The following is a 21,079-nucleotide window of genomic DNA, read 5'->3' as shown; positions in this document are numbered from 1 at the left end:
ATTTTATATCAATAGAGTGAATTCCGGTCCAAATTCATGGCCCATCGTGTATTGTGGATTAAGACTTTCTTTTTTTAATAATGTTTTTACAGTATACAAGCAACCGGAAGAGATGCAGCATGAATTAAGATTAAGAAGAAGAGGCAGAGGAGGTCCCCAACAAAGCTCCAGTAATGTTTCACACTGTGCAGAGAGAATATATGACCTGTGTTTGCCTCTATGCAGAAGATTCTAGTACAAACAAATCTGATCAAACCAGCATCTCTGAATGGGATCGTGTTCTACTATACTTTCAACACCTCGCATGTAATCTGACGTCGATACTGACCATTGTGCCAGTCTTTGCTCAACCTCCTTGAGGAAACTTTGGTGGAACTTGTAGATTGGATCATAATTGGCTGATATCAGGTTCCGAACAGTCACTGGAAATGCGTCTTCATCTTTCTCTGCAATACGTTGGAAAGACTGGGATGGACACAAACAAAAAGAGGGGAAAAAAAGAGGGTGAGGGAATCTACAGTGAGACACAGTTCAGACGGGCAATGGACAGGGTGGGAGGTTTGGAGGAATTTTGAAAGCTCAGTAGTGCCAGCCAAAGAAAATATTGAAGAGTTTTAAAAAGCGCTCAGCACACGCCTTTCTCCCACATCAAAGTAGCTGGAAACCACCCTCGGGAAGCAACAGCTGACTGAGCGAAAAAATCAGATTAGGATGCATTTTCGTCCCAAACCAATGTCAGCAGGACTTTACGGTAATTTCATCTAAGTAGGTTTACAGCGCCGCTGTCTTGAACCTTCTGTATTTGACTCATTGGTTGGTCTTTATTCACTGGACCAGCTGCATATATTCCCAGAGGGTAAATGTGCAATCCCATAAAAAATTTTTTTTTAAAACAGCAGCATCCAAACTGTTTGGCTTTAATGAGCAAACAATTTACAGGTTGTTGAACTTTCCGAGAGGCTACACTTTAAAACATCTGGAACCGATTCCCTGACAATAAAGTTTTTACTCTCTTTGTTATCTATTAGCCCTCTCACCTCAGTGATGACATGCAGTTCTTTGAAGTAGGTCCGCTCGGTGGTCAGCAGTTCCTTTGCGATGAAATAGGCCTTGTCTGTGGGAAACTTCTGGACACAAAAAGGTGGCACAGAATCATCTGACCAAAATGTATTATTTAAAGGGGACGTCAACCTTAAACATTTCTTGACAATAATATGTTATATGTGACCTCAATAGTCTAAACATGACACTCTGATTAATATTACAATTGTGGAATATTAGTTATGAAGCAAAATCCAGACGTTTTTATCCATCTCAGGGGGTGGCCATTTTGCCACTTGCTGTCGACTAAAGATGACATCACAGCTTGCCTGTTTTCTGAAGCTAAGCTATGATTGGTTGTCACCTGAGACCTGAGCAACTGTGATGTCATTTTCACTCAACAGCAAATGGCAAAATGGCCGCCTTCTGGTATTGATAAAAAACTTCTGGATTTTGCATCTTAACTCATACTCCACTAACACTATAAAAGAATACCGTATTCAGACTAGTGGGGCTGCATAGAACATATTAAGAACTATTTGGGGGTTGACTTCCTTGTTAAAACAATCAAGATCAAACCCATTTATTGTTTTGTATGCCCACCTTCCTCCTGGCCTCATCCTCATCATCGTTCCAAACGTATCCGGCGTCACCGAGCAGAGGGCTGGTGAGAGGTGACAGCTGACTTGGGGCCACCACGCCGACGGGAATGTCTCCGTTCAAAATGCCGTTGGCGTTCACCCCCGGGTGGTGACTTTTCAGTGGGGAGGCCTCGGAGTCAGGACTTCCTGGGGGAGGAAGAGGAGGGATAAATGGAGAGGAAGATGATGGAGGGGCAGTAAGGGTAGAAGAGCGAGGTGACGGTAAATGAAGGACACACACGTGGAGTTTGGGGGAATGTGATGCAACACAAAGTACAACTACTGTCTAGAAACTCACTGCCAACTTGTGTACATCCATGACAGCTTCTACAATTACATCAACGGCAACACTTAAGCAACCTGGTAATGCATTTCGAGATGAGAGAAGATCCTCACAAATCAATACAAAGTAAATGTGTTAGTAATGAGAACAAGGTTAGTCGCAAGCTGAAGCGTCTAAAAGTAAACACATCTCAAGTCGAGCATGCTTGATTGCTGAGGCAGGATTGCAGTCGTACGGGACGTCACTATAAAAGCTAACTACAGAACTATGATGTCATACTTGCCCGGGGTGCAAAGTTCCAGGGAGTCCACATGCTGGTGGAAAACCACTGAGTCCGTAATTACTTACCAGCGTGGCCAAAAACATACACAAACACAAGCAAGTCAAAACAGTGCAGGAGCCGTCGAGCAGGGCACATGCACAAAAAGAACAACCAACACCAAAACATAGGTTGTGGTTGTGGGGGTGGATGACTTTTCAGTTTGTGTGTCCAGGTGCTTAACTCATTTTCTCCCCAAAACGTATAAATCTGTTCTACTTTGAATATTACCATGCTCCCATAGACGTAATTATAAGTTTTTTTCAATGTTTTTTTTTATGCTAGAGCATACAGAAGGCTTTGATGCAGCCTCTGAACTGCAGAGAAAGGTTGAAGCAATGGTAGTTATTAGAAAAACGGCCAGCAGGTGGCAGCAGAGTAGAAGAGATCAACCAGGGCCATGTTGCGCACAAGCTAATTTACCAATTTGTGAATAATGATGAAACTTAGCTATATTCTAATGCTAATACTGCAAAACGGAAACAGATAAAAATATACTTTTATTTCTGATGAGAGGAGAGACTCTAATCTTTCTTTTGGTAGGTTCCATGTTTTTATAGCAATGGAACACAATATTCTGTGGGCCTTGCAAAATCAGTCAAAATCCAGTAAAACAGCCAGGAGCGAAGGGGGTTGCTTCACTGAAAATGGCTGGGAGTGAATGAGTTAAGGGTAGGGCGAGGGCTGTTGGACCCAGGGACAGAGAATTCCCAACTTTTATTTTTCGTAATCATGCACATTTTCTTTATTAGAATTTTTGGGTGTTTTTATTTATGCAAGCGCAAGAAAAGAAGTTACAGTGTTAAAGACAGATGAAGGAAAAGTAAAACAAGCAGATTTGCATTTTGAGGTGAAAATAAAAAAGGCGATAAATGTGTTGAAAAGAGTTACAAGAGTGAAACCCAGAGTGTCTTCAGCCCACATATTTAGTGTGTAAGTCAAATGTTGAGGAATACACGTTCAGCAGTTCTATTGACCTTTACAAATATACTAATTAGTTCAAGTTCAGGAGAAAACAAATAAATATAAGCCTAAATCTAAGTCATGTAATGTAATCCCATTACCTAAAAACAACTATACGAACATTTATATGAGCAAATTTGTCTCTGATTATCTCGAGAAAGTACAAAAATCACAATCTATCATGTCACAAGCATATATTATTATAATGACCACCATTTATGGGCTTTTTCATGAGAGGGAAGACAAAAGGACTCAACTCCAGCACGTGCATGATTGTATGTCCTTCCTCTAACAAAACAAATCCCACACAAACAACTTCAAAACGTGCAGTGAGGTTCAAACATATGTTTGCACTTACAATATGCATTAAACTGAACTTAACTTGTATCCGTCTGTCACCCTCCCACCCACTGGAGTCGAGGCAACTTTGTTTTGCCCCTCGTGTGCACAGTGCGGAAACATATGGCAAATGGTTCCTAAATGTTTGGAAACAAACAGCGCTGTGAAATAACAGACAGTAATTAGGGGTGTGCCTAAAAAAATCGATTTTCATAAGAATCTCGATTCTCATTTAGTACGATTCAGAATCGATTTTAAATGTCCCAAAATCTATTTTATTTGAATTATTTTATACGGTCTTGCCCTTGTTTGTGTGTGTCTTCATTGGGAGCACGGTTCATGTTGTACCCGATTTGGCCACTTAGGGGCAGTGTGGATACGCTGTTAAGTTGTAGCCACATTAGAGAGTAGAAGGAAAAAGTCACAATCAAGTTATGCCAAAAAAAGGTTGTGTTTGTTTTTTTTGCAGCGTAGGAAGAGCATATGTTAGTGAGTAATGTTAAGATGCTTCTCTGTATACAATCCTGAAGCGTTTTGTATGAATAGCCGTTCTTTTGTGTGATAAAAGTGGCGCGCGTAGTAGAGCATGACAATTCTTTGCACATGTATAAATTCAAGCAGAAATCATTGTCAATCAAATCATTTTGAATTTAAAAAAATTCTGAATCGAAAATCGAAATTCTGAAATGAATCGCAGACCCAAAATCGAATCGAATCGTGAGACGGTCAAAGATTCCCAAACGCAAACATTCTGGAACCATTTTAAAAGCCTTTAACAGTGAGTGACAAAGTGAGCAAAAACAGAGCTGAATGACAGAAAAGGCGTTTGTCCAGTTAACATGCATTCTGGGGAGGGGTGAGCGGGACGCCCCGAAAAACAGAAAACATGCTTAAAAATAGCAACATTACAAAGCATGAAGTGTTAACATTTGTATCAGAACAAGCCAAGGGGAAAATGTCAGTCAGACGTAGGAATTTAGCAAGCAATTTTCTGACATTTGTCAGATTGTCACATTCGGCTCTCATTCAGAAGCATCCTTTAGAAACGCATAAACAAATAGCAGGTTGGTACACAATTCATTCATGTGGCGAAACTTAATTAAGAAGGCCCGGTAAGCTGACGCCAAGGAAAGGGCACACACAGATAGTGTGCGCGTGTGTGTGGTTGCATGCCAGGAGCCAAGCCAAGCATGAATGGTCACGAGGAAATGGGTTCATGTTTGATTGGTGATTACTGTGAGTGCAAAGGTGTAACAGTGTAAAGACTGGAAAAGGCCCGTCAGCCACCAATGTGACAGAGCTACAATTATCAAAAATACGCTACATAAATGTGTATATAAAGGTTATCCTAACTCCCACTAGTCTATTCAAATACATTAGTTAAGTGTCTCTAATTTTAAATATAAAATACTACAAAAGTCTCCACCACAAAAAAACATTGCAAGTATGAAAGTGCTCCAAAACGACAGGAGGTCCAAGGCAGTGAGCACAGCTACTCCTGCAACAACAGTCCCTCTTAAAAGAAGGATTATTCTCAACGGCTGCCCTCTTGAAAATAATCACAGGTGACACAGTCAGGAAAAGCACTAAAGACAAATGCCTGCACAGCACTTCTGCATGGAGGTTCAACTATGAAACTAATGTATTGCACAAGACGACAAATACAACGTTACAGTTTAAACGAACAACCTCATCTCTATGCCTAAAGATGTCAAGAATAAAACAAACAAAATAGGGACTAAAAGGTGACACTAAATTTTGGTGATGAAAACCGAATTATGTATGCTACATTAGTCCTTAATGTAAATAACATAAATACAAATATATTATGGCACATTGTTAAAAAAAAAAAACTTGTTGGCAGGATCGCCCTCTAAACGTGATGCCAGCAAACTTTCGTTGTCAACAGCTCATAACCTTCTTAAACCCTAGTAAGCCTTCATTCAAAGTCAACATTTGTATTTCTATTGTCATCACTATTTCTAAATTCCGTCAGTAGATTTCATGGTGATGCTACAGTCTATTACAGTCACCAAAAACAATCTGTTGTACTCACACACAGGGAATGGCACACCTGCATCCCATACTAATCACACCTTAACATCCCTAACAACCACATTGTCTGTAATGCATGCTAAATTAAAACAACTCAGACATTGCAGGAGTAATATATACAATGGGGGATTTTTTTAAAATCAAATTTACTTGTAGAATATCAGCCAAAAGTTACTACATGTTGAGTGAAACAAGTATTGTAACAACTCAGTCAGAATTCTGGCTCTCATTAATTGCCTGGTGCACAAGTAGCACACAATTAAGCACGAATTACCAAAAACTCAAGGATAAAGAAAATCTGCTCTCGGAATCAAATTCTTACTTCCAATCTCTGTTGCAATTTGGATATCAGGGACAAGATTGGGTCATGAATATCAGCACAAATACTTTGCTCAGTGGTAGAGTCCATCCGCGAGGTTGTGGGTTCGATCCTCACCCCTGGTTACACTGGTGTGTGAATGGGTGAATGTGATGCTACGGAAAGCGCTTTGGGCACTAAAGCTAATAAAAAAAAAAGAGCTAAAATACTTCGACATGAACTTGATCTCAAGGCAGCTGGGACCTCAGTCGTTGAGAAAAGAACTAGTTAAAACTGTGCCATAATGGACTAAAAGCTTAGGGTGCCCGTAAGATGCCGCTCTCCAAGTAAGCTACATTTACAGGCCCGCCTAAGGTTTGCCAGTGAATATCAATGACAGAGTGGGCTTGTGGTCAGATGAAACCATGTTGAGGTATTTATTATATCTCAAACATGAGAATGACTCAAACGTACTACGAACTTCAAGTGCATGGGGTGGTCTAAACCAATCTTCAGACCTCAACCCAATAGCAAATCTGTGGAGGAAGCTGAAGCTTCAAAATTCGAAGCGTCAAAAAGGCCTCTCCACCAAGTACAAAACTAGTTGTTGCACACAAATCCAATACTTAGCTCACATGGAATGTTGTTTTATGCCATTTTTACTTATCTTCTGTCCATCACCATAATCAAAAAATCAAGAATTGACAGCCACATCCTGCCCTCATGCAACCAACTATAAGATGCCATGGCGTTTTCAGCTTTTTAGCAGCTGAAAACGCGACCGCCTCTCTCTTCCTCATTGAAATTGTAGCCGCCTTGCTCCACCTCTCCATCATTACCGTCAACCAGCTGGAGACTCCCAAAGGAGAATTTACAGCGTGGAAGCGGAGACGAGCACACGCCGTTAGAGTTGACCGAATTCATGGAGCTGACGGCGGCAGGATTGCCGAACATCAGCGGATGGCTGTACGCGCTGCTGCCGGTGTCCGACTCGGTGTCACTAGTGTCACTGCCGCTGCTGGTGGAGCCGTCGATCATTTGAACCGGCTGGTTTAGATTGTTACGGTTTTTCTGAGTTGCGGGCGTGCCACGCTGGCCGAACAAGCGCTGCACCGTATTGGAACGCGCCTGACCCGGAGCCAGGAGGTTCCCGGGATGATTACCGTTAGTTATGATCATTCTTCGCTCCAGTGGGGCTGAACACGGGGTCTGAGCATGCAGCCGGGTGTGACGTGCGCTGGTTTGGTAGATGGGCGTGGACGTGAGCTGGCTGAGAATGAACGGATCAGTATCGGAGCGATTACGCATGTTGTTGTTGCACTGTTTGGCCAAATGTGCAGGCGTGCGGTTGGAGATGAAGTTGACGGGCGAGTAGCTGCCATAGTGGTTGGGCGTCGGGACAACGGGCGCCTCGACGGGCGTACCCCCAGGACGCTTACTGAAATAATGCCCGGCGTCATCCCATCGAGGGTGACCGTTTGTCACCTCGCCATGACCGAGCGAGTTTGTGCGCTGGTGGAAGCTGCTCATCACCGGGCTCGAGCACTGGCTTTGAGTGCCCATTCCAAACGGGCGCCCCGGTGCCGCCACCCGTTTCTCGCGAACCTGAAAGATCTCGTCCAGCAGTGTGCTATGGAGCGGCAGGCGGATGTTATTATTTGACAAAGTGTCATCATCGTTGAGCTCGTGGCTACCATTAACCTTGGACTGTGACTGATCGCTACCATTTCTATCACCCAGCATACCTTGCTGTTGACCTTTTACATCCTGCTGTTGCATCAACCCCGAATGATTCGTGTGGTAGAAGCCATTAACAAGCCTGAACAGACTCCCATTTGGGCCCCCATTAGGAGCGTTACAACCCGTGTGCTTTTTGGACTCGTCATTGATGCCGTTGGCTTGGCTACAGCCTTTGCTGCTCTTTGTGACATCGCATTCACTGTCTACGTCGCTGCAGTCTATGTAAGGAATGGAAGAACTGCTGCCTTTGTTGGCCCTGCAGGATGGACCTGGATTGAGGAGATGCTTGTCTTTGTGGGTCTGCCTGGCATCTGAGCCGGGAGCTGCGCTGTTATCACGGAAGCCGTTGGTGGCAGATATGGCCCCCGGTGGTTCTTGTGCACCGTTAGAGTCCACTTGTCCGGCCGAGTCTGGTCGATCTTCCATCGGTACAGATGTGACACTCTGCAAGACAGTGGAGGAGAAGATTTTTTTAATGGCCTCTGATTTTTATTTTCTGTAATATGAATGTGTTACCTCTTTTGGCACTTGCGATCTGAAGGAAGAAGACTGGTGGGGCATGCTGCTAGAGGACAGAATCTTACTGTGCTTCCTGAGAAGTGTTGACATTTGAGGTCAAATCACATGCACATTTTTGGTAAAAGGTTTTAACAGTCTCACCTTTCAAATGGAACCTTTTTTAGCTCAGAATCTTTCACATAATCAATGATCTGCTTCTGGGTCCGACCACTGCAACAACAGGGCACAAAGGGATGACTATAAAAGCCAAATTAAAGGTGCAATACATGGCTTTAATCTAGTTAAAACTGGAATTTTTGCTGGTGATTCCTGCAAAAATGACTGTTCTCAGAATAAACGAGTACACGCCAACAGATATGTTAGAAAGTTAGAATCGGTAGTCAGAATTCATATGGCATAATATATTACAAAATACCCCAACAAAGGTGGGCCATTGATTGCAAATGATTTTGTCAATGTGCACACATGACCATTTTCTTTTCTAAGCTAAAAACTGTCATTCACCCACAGTTGAATCCGTTCTGAATATTGTTGTGTGTTATTTCGAAATGTATACAGTATGTGTATATGCATATGTGGATCTACCTATTGTATCAATTGCATCTATTGTATCCATCCATCCATTTTTTGTATATATATCTACTATATCAGATGTGGGAAATCTCGGTTTTTGAGTGCCGGAGTCCTGCAGGTTTTGGAGGTTTCTCACTTCCAACACAAGCTGATTCCAATCAACAGGATCGTTAACAGGTTCATGCAGAGCTTGCTGATGAGCTGATCATAGGGCAACATGCAAAACCTGCAGGAGTCCGGCCCTCGATGCCCACCTCTGTACTATATTGTATCTATCTGTTCTGTATAATATCATATCTATCAATACTATTGGTGTGTAAACGATCCCTAACGACATAGTCAAATGTGTGCTTCTGGCTTTCCAGAAGTTGCTACTACCTGAAACGGAATGAGGATCCTCTGGTGAAGAGGATGGGCTTGGGTTTGGCCTTGGGTTCCTCGAAAAGTCTAAAAAAGGCGTGATACTCGACACAGATCTTCCAAAAGATTTTGCAGCAGTCCCTGCTGGCCATTGCAAACTCCAGCGTGTCATGGTGACCACTTTGCTGGAAGAAGAAGAAGAAGAAGAAGTGGGCATAGAGACAGATGGAGCTAAAAGCAGCCTCATAATGGAAGGTGCAAGAGAAACTTACAGCAGGGTCAGCTCTCAGCTTGATAAGAAATCGTTTGCGTTTGAAGCTGAGTTTGCGAATCTTGGACCAGTTGAAGGCATTTATTTTTGTGTACCCCTGAAAGGAAAACATATGCACAGAATGAGGTCCATGTTTGAAAAAAAAAAACCACCCATCACTGCAGACTGTAAAATAAAATCTTACTTTGGTTAGACCAATCATTTAATTATAGTTCAAAGGGGAGTGTGAAGATGTCCCGATTGAAATGCTCTCAACTAAACTGTTCCACAGTCTCATCCCGGAGAACTAAATTCAAATTATTGTACTGATTCCGTTAATTTTGAAGTTAAACAGTATATCATGCATAAGTTATAACCCCCATCTCTCTCTCTACACACAATTTTGTGGTAAAACATGAATTTTGTACGCGCTGTATGGATGTTACCTGGAACACTAGCACCCCAGTGTGGGCCACAGCCAAGCTGAGTTTGGTACCCTCGCGGTCCTTTGCCGGGTGCAGGCGAACGCCGTACATTTCAAGTCGCCGGGCGATTTCCAGCAGCTGGTAGTCTGACTCTGCGGGGGTCTGTCCGCTGAAGAGGAGAGGGACCGGTCCATCATTCAGTAGTTGATCTCATGCTTATCTAGCTGATGGCTTGTTTATCAAACAGTCTGCTGTTAACATTGAAACTGTCTGAAGGTGAATGATTTGCCAATATTTGGAATTAGCATCTCTTATGTTTCAGTGTTTGCAGTACCCTTTAATTAGACCACAATGATGATCAAGGTGATTGAACCCCCGCCCCCCAGCATGCTTTAAAATACATGGGCGAGATCAGATGGCGGTGACAAGCTTTGTTTCCCTGCAAATCGGAAAATATCTTCCTGTTTCCTGTATACGCTGCTGAATTAGCCACTTCCTTCCTGCATCGGCTGAGGGATGGGGGAAGGGAAAGAGATCAGGGACGGGCTGCTTCGGGTTTCAGTGCTTATCTGCAACACTTTTAACTTGGAAATGGCGTGCATAAGAAAATATGTGGATGTTCTTCCAGGTGCATTTTAGGAGTGTCAAACAGTATGTTTGTGGATCGCTCTCCACTGTGGAAATAAATGGATGCATGCTGTGGCAAAGTAAAGTAAAGTAAAAGTGTAGGGGAGTTGGGGCGGGAGGTAGGGTAGGATGTACGTCAAAATGTTTGTGTTGCTGATCGCTTGTGTGGTGCATAGATATTATTGGTGTAGCGCAGCACTCGTAAAATGAAATAAAAGCTAAGGTCATGTTTCAAGGACCAAGAGGGGTAGGGCACAGAGGGAGCAACTATTCTAAGGTGTTTTGGTAACAACACCCTCCTCCCCTCACAAAAAAAGTGGGGGTGCTCAAACACTCAGCCCCTCATTGGTGCCACAGCCCTGCTTGTGCGTGTCTATAGGAGAGTGAGGGAAAGATAGAAATCTGCTGGAGGGTTGAGACTGTGAGATGGGTGTGTAGTGTGTGAAATAGAAATCTGGTGCAAGACCTGCTGTGGATGTCTGTGTTTATGACTCCTGACACCCTTCTGAAACTGATCCCCAGTCAGATTAGGGAAGCTTAGTGTTGTTTATGTTTAACAAACACGCCTAACCTCAATCAGCTCTTTAACCCTGAGGCCTTATTGAGCTTTTAATGCCCTTTCATTGTTTGTGGTCTAGATTTAGCCACATACGGATCTAGTGTCTAATAATTTAAGATTTCCTATAAAATCTTTTACTGCATTTTTTTAGGGGGGTAAAAACTAACACTAGTTCTTGTCATGACTCATTAGTATAAAATATCAAATCATTTTTATTTTTTTAACCCTTAAAATTTTTGTTTATTTGTTTACACAGTACTCAGGATGTGAAAATATATTTAAATATGTTTTATCGGTGCTACATTATTTCATATACAGTGAATATTATAGTATTTTTACAGTTTTCAGGGGGAGTGCATATTGTAATCAAAATTACATCTTTCAATTGCACCAGTGGAGTGCAGTTAGCCATTAAACGCTTATTTTTGAAATTAAGAATATTACCAGTACATTCATTTTATTCCCAGTCCAAAATTTGGCAAATTATCTAATCTAGTAGAGAAAAATGGAATAAAAAATTTCAAGCAATGAGTCTCGAATGAAACCCATTTTATCCCAACTATATGATTCAATTCAGTAAATAACAAGGATTGTTTTTTATTGTACCAGAGCCAAAAGGTATAATTTGACATACAGTATACTGTATTATTGATATATTTAAATTACAAAACCAGGAAAAAAAATCTACACACTTGGTAAGTTTAAAGTGAAAGTCAACCAACATTTCTTGACAATAATATGTCATATGTGACCTCACTAGTCTAAACATAACATTCGGGTTGATATTACATTTGTGGAATATGAGTTATGAAGCAAAATCCAGCCATTTTTATCCTTCTGAGGGGGTGGCCATTTTGCTACTTGCTGTCTGTCGACTGAAGATGACATCACAGTTGCTCAGGGCTCAGGCTACGGCCAATCACAGTTCACCTGTTTCCTGAAGCTGAGCTGTGATTGGTAGCTGAGACCTGAGCAACTGTGATGTCATTTTCACTCAAAAGTACAATATTGATAAAAACTGCTGGATTTTGCTGCTTAACTCATATTCTACTAACGCAATATTAACCACAATACCATATTTTGGGTTGACATCCCCTTTAATTAAATTTGCATTAACACAGCTACAACAGTTCCAAAAAAGGGAAGCAAGGAGGACGCAAAGGGCCAGCATAGAGTCCAGAAGCTTAAAGACCAATAATAGAGTGTTAGAACTTACACATGTTTGCGGTGGCAGTCAGTGATCTTGTCCCGGATGGCGTCTTGGTCTGGCAGGTATTTATTGTGCAGAAGATGCTGCCAGCTCTGGGTCTCATCAAAGTCTCCTATCTCCGCTGAATTTGGGGAAAGACAGGAAGGGAGACAAATGGAGATACAGTACAGGAGTTAGGTGAGTTGAGATAGCAGTGCGGAAAAAGTACAGTGCAAGAATTCATTTAATTTTGGCCAACTCATTTAATCGGAGCAGAGTTGCAAATACAATAATTTATTTTGATTTGTGACTGCTACAGTTCGTCTGCATTTGGGCTCAGTGAAACAGTGCTCCAGTTGTTCCAGCAGATGGAGCCGCACCAACGAAGCTGGAATGGAACAGTTCCACATGATTTTTCAATCAAACAAGACAGACACACAGGATTGTTCAGCCTTGGCAGAGGCCTGCGCTCAGCTGGTTTCTATTCTAGTTCTACATTTATTCATCCCCCCATGCAGTACTGGTGTATGGGCACAGCAATGACAGTTACCCTAGCAACCAATACATTTTTTTCCGCCTGCTGCGCTGCATGCATCCCACTGCTGAGACCATGAATAGATTCATGTGGTCAGTGAAATAAGTTTTAAATACAAATGGTACCATTCAACCTTTAGATGTCCAATTTCAGACACAATCGCCACAGTTGTATATTTAGATGGATGATTTCAGTCTTTTGTGTTGTGACAAACTCATTGTAGTTTATGCGCTGCTTCCTGCCTATTCCGTTGAGTTTCGTGATGCACCTGCCTCCACTATTCCCATCACCAACTGTGACATCAACTACCGGTAAGTGACACTCCTTTCTCTTACACTGGATAATGTGTGAGACCATCAGGGCGGCGCTCGAGTCGTTACAGATGAGATTACCGCAGGCCAGGTCGCGCTTGATCTGCAGAGCAAATAAATACCTAAAGGCAAGCAGAAGCAGATGGAAGGGGGTTACTGGCCAAGAATTGTGAATATCAGTGTAAATATTTTTGCTGTGCTCATTGCATTGCATTGCTGTCACATGTAAAGCAGAATATACTTCCAATAAATATGAGAACATAAGTACATGGCCGGTTCAGTCGAATTAAACTTTGATGGGAAATCGGCCTTCTATGTCTCCGTCTATCTGGTCTGCATGTATCCTAATCCAGTGATTCTCCAGTGTGCCACACAAAATGGTCCAAGATACTTCAAATAATGTCTCTTTGCTCATTTAGCCATGTCGGTGACAGTGTGACATGCAGAACAATGAAATGTTCTTCCCTTTGATAGCAGAAGGGAAATAAATCTGTGTCTCCAGCTGCTGCCATTCAAACAAACATATACCGGTACATTCATGTGACATTTTTGTTTGATGGTTTTTCTAATGCAAAATATGCACCTTGGCTCAAAGTTTGGGAAACATGATCCTAATTAATGGAAATTCTGACAATAGTGAGAAAGACACAAAGGGGGGGGGGGGGGGGGGGGGAATGAGCAACACTTCCTGCCTGTTGCTGAAGTCAGCTAGCCTGCTCAATAACAACAGTCTGAGTGTTCAGAGAGATCAAACTTTCCAGGCTTTGTGTGCCACCAGTAAATATATTTGAACAGACACGATTCAGAAATTACACCTCCTCAGATAAGTGTGTGCATGTGTGTGTGAAAACCTACTGAGTCAGCTCCTCCATGATCTGCGTGTGGTCAGGAGGGAAGAACTTGACCACGAAACGAAGAATAGTGTTCTTCGGCCCTTGAATGGGGAGGAAGGGGAACTTGTTATTAAAGAGAAAATGTTGTATATTTTTTGTCATCTTATATTTTTGTGACAAATACCAACTATCAAAAGATCTCATACAAAACTTGGCGCATCATTATAATTTTGCCACTTGCTGTACACTGAAGATGACATCACAGTTGCTAGGCAATAACCAATTACCTGTTTTCTGTAGCTGAGCTGTGATTGGTTGTTACATGAGACCTGAAAAACGGTGATGCTATTTTCACTTAGCAAATGGCAAAATGGCCGCCTTCTGATATTGATAAAAACTGCTGGATTTTCCTGCTTATTTCATATTCCACTAACACAATATTAACCAGAACACTGCATTTAGATTAGTGGGGCTGCATAGAACATATTATTGTCAAGAAATTGGGGGGGGGGAGTTGACTTCCCCTTTACAGTACAATTCATTTATGCAACGTACGTCGGATCTGCTTCATCGTTGGCTTTAACAGGTCCAGCCACACCTGTGTGAAGGTCAGAGTAAAACATTGAGGTCCAAGTTCCAAAAAGAGTTTTTTTTTTTAAATTTATTTCAAATTTGCGCATCTCACAGTCATCTTGCGTTGGTCCTGGTACTCCAGCCCAAAATAGTCTCCCTCCACCAGGTTGAGATGGACACAAATAAGGTCGAACAGCACTTTGCCGGGGGAGCGTTGCTGGAAAAGAGACAAAATGCAGGAATTAGGTTATACTGAACTTGTGGCCTGAAGGCACAAGAGTATGATGTTGGAGATTAGGAACTATCTCATGCGTGTCTAATTAGATGGTTCACAGCAGAATGGGGCAGTGGACGCACCCCACCCCAAACAACTTTCTCCTAACGACAAGCGGCTGATCTTTAACCAGACCAACAAGTGTAGGCTTGTAACCAACCAATAGGCCGCAGGGAAAAGCTGCGAGTTACTCATCCAGTGGGCTCAGCTGTGATCTGGCAAATAAGTAGTGCCAAAACACACAGAGCTGTAGAACCAAACCCTAAATTACCTAGGATATTTTTTTCACTGTTATACTGAGGCTGGGCGGTGAACCAGTAGTAGCACAGACAAACTAAAAATAAATATTTTAGTGCTAACATTTCTTTCAGACACTATTTTAAAAAATCTGGTCTTTGTCTTGGTCACAAAGTTTGAGAGCTACTATACTATATAGTATAATTTGTATACATGTGCGCTAGAAGTCCTGAAATTTGAAGTTTGATTAAACCAGAATGTTGTGCATGACATGTCAGCTAATCCTACAAGGTTTTAGCTCACTGAGCATCAATTTTATTGTGAAACATCACAACCAACGTACCAGCGAGGAAAACTATAGGACCATAGAGCAAGAAATGGTTGAATTTTAGGAACACAGTAGACATTTTCCTGTCCTTGCTGCTCAATATGGTGAAGAATTCCACAGTAATGCTAAAAGAAAGGAATGCATCCCGGAAAGTGAGCTTATGCTTGGTCGTTACAAGAAGCGGCTCACCCTGTAATCACATGTGGTAATCCTCCGCTGCATGTCAGTGTGTCTATCGGTTGCCATCAAAATGTTGTGAGTAAAAACTGTTTTACTATGAACTGCAGAAAACTTGTTCAGCTTTGATTTCGATTCGATTTGGTTGAACGCGCGTTGCAGTTACTGAATAGCTCCTAAGATCCCAAGCAAAAAGAAGAAGAAAAAAAGAATCAGTGCAGCAAAGGTGTGAGCCAAGTCTAACACCATCTGGCTACCGTGTGTGCACGGCCATCTGCTTGTGTGTGGTCAGCCTGAATGGACAAACACGCCCACGTGCACTGACAGACAGGCAGACATACGCACCTACAATAATAGTTATTGCTGAGTCAGAATAGTTTTTTTTTTAGGACATCACAACCTCTGTGTGTTGGGATGACAGACAGACAGATGCCATACAAGAAGGCTGTGACTAACTCTTTATTCATTCATTCAGCGCTGTCATCTTGGATGAAAAGAGGTTTAAAAGTTAAAATGACACATACTGTTCATTTTCAATGCACACACAGTAAATTCCAGGCCATTATATACCTGGGCCAAGAATATCCTCGTAAAAATTATCGAAAAATATAAACCACAAATCTTCTCAGAATTGACTCTCACAGTTAAGAAGAGACAAGGAAGCAGGAGCAAATGTGCATACCGTAGTTTAGACTGGAGCATACTCAAACCTCAAACCAGGCATGCAAAACAATGCTGAGACAAAACATGAAAAACAGATACTTTGTAACTGCAAGATCATCTTATAAAACAACTATTTTTTTATTTAGTCCAATCAAGAATATTCCATTTAAATATTTTTTATATACACATACATACACAAAAGTACTGCCTATTTTTAAGGGAAAACAGTCTCCTTAGTCTCAACTGCTGAGATTTTTCCAGGAAGCTTCAAGCATGCTTCAGGGATATATTACGTGTCACATTGGAGCGTAGAAAGCAATATTTGTGAAGAATGGTGGGATTTAATATCAATAACATGGGCTTCATCAACACAGATCATGTCACCATAAACATTTGGACAAACTAAAGACCTTCACTTTAACTGTGAACCCTTTTGAGAGTCAAAACACGCTAAGCAAATATGTCTCCAACCTTAATGTTACCACTAAAAGTCAGTCAGTGGACTCCTTTTCAAAACAATAACCCTAAAATAGTTCCCGGCCTTGTGCAGCAGTATATATGCAAGAAGCATTTCAAAAAATGGTTTGCAGCAAACCATTTGCTCCTATTTTGGTCAATATCCAAGTTTGAAAGGTTCACCAATTTCCAAAGGGAAACAGCAATGAAAATGGTAATACAGAAAAATAAGCTCTGTGTTACATACTATGACTGCAAAGGGAAGACTGACAGGTTGTTCATTTTAGTACTGAAACTATTAGGTTAATAAAGTTCTGTCATAGTATAAAAAGAAGAGCTGTTCCTTCAGCAGTAAAATAATTCTCATACAAGACAACACATTATCCTACTTCAGTAGCTATGGGCTATAAAGGGAGAAATACTCACGTGTGGCCGCCCTCACCCCTTGAGCTCAACCCCATTGAAAGCATCTTTAAAAGGGCATCATTGGGTGTAGACGGTACTATAGCCTACAGTACTTTGTTCTGCTACCTGCTCCTCTAACCTCATGATCCACAAGTGAGTGACAGCGAACTAATGTTACATGCGGTATATCTAGTCGCGACACATTTTGTTTGTTTTATATATTTTTTAAATTATTTTTTCTTGAAATCTACTTGGGTGGTGGCCAGTTTACTTGGGTGGCCTGCCCAAGTATTAACATGATGTGGGAAACACTGTGTTGGTGAATGTGCCGATTTTAAGTGCGCCTCACCTTGTCCCGCTCCAAATAGCCAACAAATGCGTCATCCGCACCGCACGCATCTGTGCCCGCCAATGCGAACTACTGTACATTGACTATAAAGTGCAATTGCACCGCCATAAAATGCTCAGTTGCTCACCCCGCGTTTGGTGTTTAATGTACCATTCGCCAACATGTCTCTGATGTCTGTGGTGTAGACGCGTGTCAATTTATATTGTGCTTTGTTAAAATGCCCATCTTAAATAGGCCTAAATATTTTTTTATAATAAATGTAATGATGATTTCTTTTTTTTTTTAATAGATAATTTTCCTTCTGCGTTTCGGTTTTTGGCCAAGCATTTCTCATTTTCGTTTTTTTTTTTTCGGCCAAAAAATGTCATTTCGGTGCATCCCAAATTATTATTAGCATTATTATTATTATTATTATCATTATTATTAAACCAGAGACCGTTAGCATCTTTAATTAACAAAATCATTGTGCACTGTTGTGTAATTTAGCTCCCCTCCCAAAAAAATAAAAAACAACTGTCGTCATGGTAGTTTTGTTCAAAATCCCCATAATCACAGAATTTTGTAAAAAAAATCATGAAAAATTGCACAATTAAAATTTTGTATTATCTGCACATTGCACATACATACGGTATACAATTTAGCATGCTACTAATGCTAGCTGTGAAGTGGGTGTGAATGCTTTAAATTCTTATCCAAACTCACACACAGTCACTCCACTCAGGCTCTCTCCAATACACAAGCTCCTTCATTTTTGTCATATTTTTAACCACGATTGCATACTTGTGTTGGGTGGAGGATTAACTAGATTAACCAAGATTAACCAACGATTAACCAGTGGAAGCAGGATTTCCCCCATTCTGACTCTCAACCTGCCAAGCCGCGGTCAAGGCAGGGGTTAGGTTTCATACAAGCCGTCTGTTCAGAATCAAGATCAATACCATACCACCACAGCTCATCACATTTAGAATAATTAGAGAGCAGGAGAAGTGGCCCGGGCCTCAACAGCCGACTGTCCATCAGCAAGCCAAGTTGGAATCTGGCGACATGCCTGGAAACCATCATACAACGTCTGGCACAAAAAAAATAAAATCCAGATTTAGCAGCCAAAAGCTCTTCCAGACTTGGATATGACAGTCTATCCCTTTTGAAACGTTGAATTTCCTTCTAAGTGTCCTGGTGTACAAGATACAAAGTAGAAAGAGAACTCAAACGATCATTTTCCATCACAAGTCACCAATCAACAGTGGCTTTTTACAGCTGGTGCATTTCATTTCTATGTACTTTTCATTTAGTGACTCATGCGGGTTTAGCAGCAGAAAAATTATAGTAATCCTCCTCCTCTATTCAAGGAGGCTGTATAAAATACACGTCACAATGACCTGGCATCTTAAGGCAGCTTCAACAGAGCAAGTATTTCAGACTTTGTTTCTTCTTTTAACCGTGAATTAGGTTATCTTGTCAATTCTAAATCGAACCCGTTTCATACGAGATGTGTCAGAAAAGTTCCATGACTGGTATCAGTAAAGCCATTGTTTCAAACCCAAATTACAAAGTATGTCTTCAATGTGATCCTTTGACGTTTGTTTCATTTAGTGCGCAAGAAAGGTTGTGGCAGGACAACTTGTGGCTGCTTCACCACAACCACGCTCTTTCTCACAATGTTCTGAGCATCAGGCAGTTCCTGGTCGAGACAAACCGGAGCACCTAACCTGGCCTGACGCGTTTTTTTCCCCCCGTCCCGTTTAGACGTGGACAATCTCAAGATAGCCATGTTGACACCGCTACAGAGGATTCCAAGAGAATCCTGGGAAAGGCTGGGAAAGCGCGTTAAGACTCCAAGGGGATTACTTTGCATGGCAAAACTTGTAGTTTGGGTTTGAACTACATATTTTGTCACACAAGTCCTTCAACCTTACTGCCACACCTTATACACGTCAGTGCAATGCTTAACCCAAGTTGTCCCAAATTAGTAATGTGGCTCCTATCTAATATCACTCACTACTATCACTAACATCCTATAATTGCACACTTCACATACAGTATACTGTACATATATTAAACGGATGATAAAGAACTCTTAACACTGTACCACAAAACAAAATCCCATTTCAGATGTGTGCCTGCCTGGTTAATAAAATAGCGTACTGTCTGACAATTGGTGAGCCAATAAAAACTGACCTGAAGTTTAGAAATGCAGCCATTAAACTTAAAACAACATTTGAGATCTGAAGCACACACCTGCCCGATGTTTTCCTAAAATCTTTGATTCATTTCCAACCAGGAACCATTTTCTTTTTCCTCAAGTATTTCATGTCACGCTTCCCCTCCAAGCCAAGTCAAATATTCTCACCATCTGTGCTCATACTTTTGTTTTTATGAAATATGGATGCCAGCCTGGAATTGGTCCGTTGCGACGATCACAAACATGAAAAGCGAAGGTTTTGAATATGTCATGAGGTGTTCCAGCGGCTTTCGTCTGGATTTGTTGCTTTTCTTTAAGTATTGAGCCTTTCAAAATGCAGATTTGGAAGCATGCAATGCCCCGTGATATGTACAACTCGGAGGGACGAGCACAGATGCAAACCAGATGGCTAAGAGGGATGTTAGGAACCCTCTGAAGAAGAAGGGAACTAAAGAATGAAAATGCAAAACATCTCAGACGCTACTCTTCCTTAGCCTCTGCAAATTCAGAAAGGAAGATTTTCACTGCAGCTCCTTGCCAAGCACAAGAGAGCATGCTTTTTGCTTTGACTTTAAACATGACCGTTAATTGGCCAGTCCAGAGGGGAAAACACTGGAAATGACGAGGAAAGGGAATAAGCTTTACCATAACTCAGCTCCAATCTGGCTACATCGCTGTAGACTGAGATGCGGTGTCCAAACTTTATCCCCTGGGTCCAACTGACCATACTGCAGGTCAGTGCCCCGGCACAAGAAAACAAAACAAAATAAAACAAAAAACTAAATATATTTGTCCATTTAGCACAAGGCAGCAGGGAGAGGGCTTCCTCGTCTGTCCACCAATCACAACCTCTCGCTCAGATTAGTCCAGAAAAACGGCTTAACCCTGCTGGCAAGACGTCAAAGTCATTTCCTCTACCACACAACTAGATCAAAAAGAACTCACACACTCCAGCATGGCGACCTACCTGCTTGCACTAACAGCAAGGCATGATAGGCAATCAATCTGGCAGCATAACGAAAATGCCTACAGGTGAATGACAGTGAGGTGTGTAGCTGGTGTGTGTGTGTGTGTGCCTGTTATGCCTCACAGCACAATTGAGGAAAACAAATTAAGTACATGCAGAGCCCTTGTCCCATTAAAAAAAAAAAAGCGATTAGCATCCCATGCCTGTTGGCAGAGGGGTGTCGTCCGCCTCCCATAATAATGAACCCCATACATTTCACGACTCTCAGAGAAACACACATTGATGATGCGGCAGGGAGACCCATTGGGCTTGTTCTGAAAATTCAAATGATCAAGATACCAACTAACCAAACAGTCTTTATTTCGTTCATGAAACCTAAAAAGACAATTGGACAACGATCTAACCCAGGGTTATGAAAAGTATGGCTTGCGAGCCACATCGGGCCAAATCTGCTCTTTAATCTGGACCACTGAAGATTAATTCACCCAATATTGTTCCCAAAATTGGTTCCTTCATTTGTAATTATTCATTTTAAATTAATTTTCTATCTCATTAAATAGTTTGTTAATTTAATGTAAATAAAGAACAATATATTAGTAGGATAAACA

General features: G+C 41.6%; 1 protein-coding gene across 2 annotated transcripts in view; it reads right to left on the bottom strand.

Moving 5' to 3' along the window:
* Positions 1-21,079, bottom strand: part of LOC147179501 (FERM, ARHGEF and pleckstrin domain-containing protein 1-like) — a 42,180-nt gene that overhangs the window by 11,629 nt on the left and 9,472 nt on the right. The window contains exons 3-16 of one of the 2 annotated variants that reach the window (XM_086067135.1): positions 14,546-14,650; positions 14,416-14,458; positions 13,883-13,961; positions 13,052-13,149; positions 12,209-12,323; positions 9,828-9,975; positions 9,404-9,499; positions 9,150-9,316; positions 8,340-8,408; positions 8,196-8,271; positions 7,949-8,123; positions 1,645-1,829; positions 1,038-1,127; positions 329-465 (exon numbers count right to left, since the gene is read on the bottom strand). In XM_086067135.1, coding sequence (XP_085923261.1) covers positions 329-465; positions 1,038-1,127; positions 1,645-1,829; positions 7,949-8,123; positions 8,196-8,271; positions 8,340-8,408; positions 9,150-9,316; positions 9,404-9,499; positions 9,828-9,975; positions 12,209-12,323; positions 13,052-13,149; positions 13,883-13,961; positions 14,416-14,458; positions 14,546-14,650 — 1,583 coding nt within the window. Of the gene's footprint in view, positions 1-328; positions 466-1,037; positions 1,128-1,644; positions 8,124-8,195; positions 8,272-8,339; positions 8,409-9,149; positions 9,317-9,403; positions 9,500-9,827; positions 9,976-12,208; positions 12,324-13,051; positions 13,150-13,882; positions 13,962-14,415; positions 14,459-14,545; positions 14,651-21,079 lie in introns of those variants that run through there. The other variant, XR_015093980.1, reaches the window with a different exon arrangement.

This window comes from Leptonotus elevatus, chromosome 2 (assembly GCF_054856555.1).
Source record: "Leptonotus elevatus isolate MCC_2025b chromosome 2, RoL_Lele_1.0, whole genome shotgun sequence".
In the NCBI taxonomy this organism is placed as follows: Eukaryota; Metazoa; Chordata; class Actinopteri; order Syngnathiformes; family Syngnathidae; genus Leptonotus; species Leptonotus elevatus.
Note: the sequence above shows the minus strand (reverse complement) of the source record. Positions and strands in the feature narration are given on the sequence as shown.